The 4,287-nt window shown below is 36.0% G+C and overlaps 1 protein-coding gene across 1 annotated transcript; it reads left to right on the top strand.

The window, feature by feature from the left end:
• The first annotated feature begins 1,304 nt into the window (after nucleotides 1–1,304).
• LOC110675940 lies at nucleotides 1,305–2,339 on the top strand. The gene is made up of 3 exons (XM_021842019.1): nucleotides 1,305–1,533; nucleotides 1,631–1,795; nucleotides 1,860–2,339. Exons 1-3 carry the CDS (start codon nucleotides 1,429–1,431, stop codon nucleotides 2,190–2,192), a joined length of 603 nt encoding a protein of 200 aa, XP_021697711.1. The 5' UTR covers nucleotides 1,305–1,428; the 3' UTR covers nucleotides 2,193–2,339.
• Nucleotides 2,340–4,287: the final 1,948 nt, after the last annotated feature.

Genomic DNA, 4,287 nt, shown 5'->3' with positions numbered 1-4,287 from the left:
TTGAGATTTTTTTTATATAATGTAAACTGTCTCATAGCAGTCGAGAATGCTTGCAATCTTGAGTGAAACTGAAACATTTCATTATCTTACATCCAACATTCGGCAATATTGCATGCTTTCTTGCATCTTGAAAGTGAAATTGCAAACAGCAGCTTTGAATTAACGTCGACCATATACAAGTAACAAAACAGATATTTGTATTCTTTTAATAAAATGGATGGAATCAAACTAAAGCTATCAGGCAGGTTTTTATTGAAATTGCAAAGATTTTGTCAGTGTTAAAACCGATGTTAGTCTGTAGATTTATGCCTGGCGAAATATTTTCACATTTGGCAAAGCGTACTGATAGTTTGGAAGTCTTATATGATATTTAAACCATAGTATGTTGCTTCAAAAAGTAACCGAGACTCCAATTTTGCTTACAGACTAATACATACATATTTTCACGACTTCAAACACGGCTTGCCAAATTCGGCCCTGCCTTCGTCAAAACATTTCGGGAGTCCTTTTATTTCCCGAGAGCAATACATCAAACGGTTGACGTGCTGATGAAATAAAAGGTCAGCAGAAGGGAAAAAATGCTATCTTCTGCGATATAGAAGACAAAACGAGAGCAATTGTCCAATTGTGTGTGATATTCCGGCGCGCAGAAGGCAAGGTACGGCTTTTAGGGCTTTTTTAGGAAAATTAACCAGTTGCAGCAACAGCAGCAGCAGATAATGAAGACGACAGGGAAGACTGGAAGCGGGAAAGCAACGTGGAATGGTCAGGATTCCTTTCGAAACTGTAGGAAATTAAGCGCAACTCGAGGGCAATGGACGCAGCATTGTTGCACGGATCCTCGGTGAATGATCTGTGGGAAAAGTAATCATTAATATTTTGGACATTTTGGTCATCGGGGAGCTGAAGACAAAGCACATTTGTCTCTTACATGCCTCTCATTTTACTGCTGTTTAATATGGCAACATGCTGGACTACATCTAACAGGTCATCGGTTGTTTTAATTATCCTGAAAGTAACGGATGGCTCCTTTTAGTTATGCAGCAACTCGATACATGCACAAAGTGGTTCATCCAATACTTTTTTTTAAGATTTCGCTGATGCTATAAACATAAGAATTAACTAAAATTATGTACATTTTTCATTAATATAATTTTTGCTAGCGAAAACTTTAAATGCATTTTACTATTTCCAATCATAAACCTCTATGAAGTGTAGGACTTTTTACGTCGAAAACTGGGCAATCGTCAGCTGGAAATGATATTGTTTGGCGGTTGCTTATAGATAGCAAGTCGAATAAACAACCAAGGTGAAAAAACAGTTTAATTAATCCTAATCAAGGTGATAAAACGCCCAAAATAATTTATGCGTGAATTACCACGTTCCAGTCTTTTGCGTACGTTTATATAAGCTTCCGATGTGTTCAAAATGTTCTACTTTGCTTTGATTTGCGATGTCAAAATGTACCGGACAGTTCGAGAACTATTACTGAGTGTTTTAATTATTTTAGCTATTCATGAAGGCATTTGTGCTGTAAGTTAATAATACATTGGCATGGGTCATAATGTGTCATGGCTGTTATCTATCCGGAAAAAAAACTAATCGTTGCGTATCATATTCCTATTTTTAGCGAGTGAAAGAATTTGTTTGTGAAAAAGCAGCAACTTGTAGTTCTCCCAATGCACATCAATTTGTGATACAATTTCCGGGTCCTCTCAATTGCACCATGGGAAGTAACATAGTACAATTCCACGGAAACTTCACCGTCACGGAGACAATTCAGGAGCCATTGGAGGTGCATTGACCAAACATATGTAGCAGTGTCCATGTGAATTCAGTTATTAATACATTTGTTACAGTTACTAATCATTCCGAATCGATGCACGATGGACATGAAATCCTGCGAATTGTTCAACAAACTAACCCTAACGAACATCTGCCGGTACATCAACGACGAATCGGGAATTCTGGCGCCATTTTTCAGAAGCATAGAACCTAACATACAGTGCCCGATAAAACCCGGATTTTACCAATTCAAAAAGTCGATCATCGATTTAACCTTCTTCCTCAAGTTCCCACTGGAAGGATATCGTTGGCAGAGCAGCATGAAGCTGTACTCGAGAAGCAAACCAAAGAAGGAACTGTACTGCCTGTCAGAGCAAGTTTCAATGCGTTGGGTGAAAAAGTTGTAATAATTCGTGTTATAAAAAGAGCAATATGAAAATGTATTTTTCATAGTTATTGCCAAAGAAAAGTCGTGGGACTCAAATTGTTGTAATGTGACTGATCCATTAGTTGTGGGTGTTCTTATATTTGCGGTAGAGCCATTTATGCTAATTCTCAACAAGTCTCAACTTTGAAACTACATTCTTAATCAAATGTACAGATTAATTGACTGAAATTGTTAACAGATGGAAGAATGTAGTCGAAAACACACAAACGCATTTGTGCTGGTATGGTTCCGTCGACCATACAAACATCTGCAGTATTAGCTCCAAAGAACTAGATACAGTCCACTCTCCATAACTTATTATTGAAAGGGCCATCGAGTTGGGGAGCTATCCAGTAGGGCGATTCAAAATTTAGAAATGTACGAAATTCCAATCTCCCATATATTCCTAACCATCTTTACCATAAAAATAGTGTTCTGTGAAATTTTCAGATTTCTCGGTGGTGAGTTAAAGGTGGCCCAAAGGCAATGTAGGTTTATATAGAAATTACTATGGAGAAATTTTGGGAAATGTTTCAAACCGCTAGTGCTGTAATTTAAGTTCTAACTTTTTATCTCACAGTGAAAACTCATTCATCAAATCTTAGTGAATGATGGTGCTGAAGGAACAAATCCTTTTCAAACTAGGTAGTTTAGTTTAAGATTTTGTGGATGTTTGCAGGGCTATAATCCCATATGAGGCTAAATAATAGCAAAAAACTCATGAATATCTCTTCTCCTATCCATCGGATGGAATTTCTCTTTTCAGAAAATTTCTTTATTAGTGTTCGAAGAATGGGTTTTTTTTTGTTTTGGGACTATAAGTTTTTACTTACATTCCAGTACTAACGTGTTTAGAACATTTTTCAAAATTTCTCCATAGTTATTTCCATATAAACTTACATCGTCTTTGGGCCACTTTAAATCACCACTTAGAAAGTTGAAAATTTCACAGAACAATGTTTTTATGGTCATGATGAAAAAAAGAGATATGGGAGATTGGATTTTCGAACTTTTTAAAATTTTGAACCGCCCTACTATCGAGTTCTAGAACACAAAACCAGTGAAAATGCGATCCATGAACCATCGAGGCAGCCACGAAATCCAACTTCTACTATGACTCTTTAACTCAATATCGAGTAAGGGAGAGTTAACTGTAAATTAAAAATAACATAACATCAAATATTCAAGAAATGGCTTAGTTTTTCCTTTGATATATTGTATAATAGTTTTGCAAGTATTATATGCGCAGCTTGTTGCCAAAGTTAGTCATTCATTTTGCCACGCTCTTTATTAGCAAAAAAAAAAAAAAAAAAAAACAGTTCACACACACCGCCCAATGATGATTCGTTTTATAACATGATCAGAATTATTTATTTTATGTTTTCTTTATCCCAACAAACTGGACTGGAGAAGCTCGTATCGTTGCCGTTTGATGAGGCTACGATGGTGGTGTGCAGAAGTCATTGCACTTAATTAGCGAAATGCATCATCACGACTGTCGTCGGACACAAGGAACAACATACAACAATAAAATCAAACAACGTTTAGCAGAAGATACCTTGTCGGTTTCCTCAGATTGTGGTTTTTATTTGATAAAGTGTCCAATTAATTGATTCTTACGACATTCGAGGTATTTGCTTTGAACTTTGATGACTGCTTCCGAAATTGAAACGTGCTTTGTACTCGGCACTGTCATTGAACCTTTTGAGATTTTTTTTTATTTTGGTGATTGAGAGCGTTTGAGATACCACGAAGACAACTGGTTTGGTGGTGATCAATAAGGTTAGTGCAAAAAAAAAGGTAATATTATTATGGGATAAACTAGCATAAAAAGTGAAAAAATAGACATTAAACACATAAACATATAATAAAATATAAATGTAGACTAAAAAAAATCGGTTTGTGACCGTGTACGTATGTTCGTAACAACCGTGTATCATGACCAATATTTTTGTTCAAATATAGAACTTCTAAATCTAAAGCTTGTCATTTTTATCGAAATGGAAGTTTCTTGAAACTTCAATGTTTTTGAGAACTTTCATGAACGCATAACCGATGAAGTGGGTGGGTGCTTG

This window comes from Aedes aegypti, chromosome 2 (genome assembly GCF_002204515.2).
Source record: "Aedes aegypti strain LVP_AGWG chromosome 2, AaegL5.0 Primary Assembly, whole genome shotgun sequence".
NCBI lineage: Eukaryota > Metazoa > Arthropoda > Insecta > Diptera > Culicidae > Aedes > Aedes aegypti.
The sequence above is the reverse complement of the archived record's forward strand: the minus strand, read 5'-3'. Positions and strand labels throughout refer to the sequence as shown.

What these genes read in the sequence shown, in the direction of transcription:
- LOC110675940 (XM_021842019.1), top strand. Translation starts at nt 1,429, where the DNA reads ATGTTCTACTTTGCTTTGATTTGCGATGTCAAAATGTACCGGACAGTT. An exon ending in TTCATGAAGGCATTTGTGCT is followed by an intron (nt 1,534 to 1,630) that starts GTAAGTTAATAA and finishes TCCTATTTTTAG; the next exon opens with CGAGTGAAAGAATTTGTTTG. An exon ending in CAATTCAGGAGCCATTGGAG is followed by an intron (nt 1,796 to 1,859) that starts GTGCATTGACCA and finishes CATTTGTTACAG; the next exon opens with TTACTAATCATTCCGAATCG.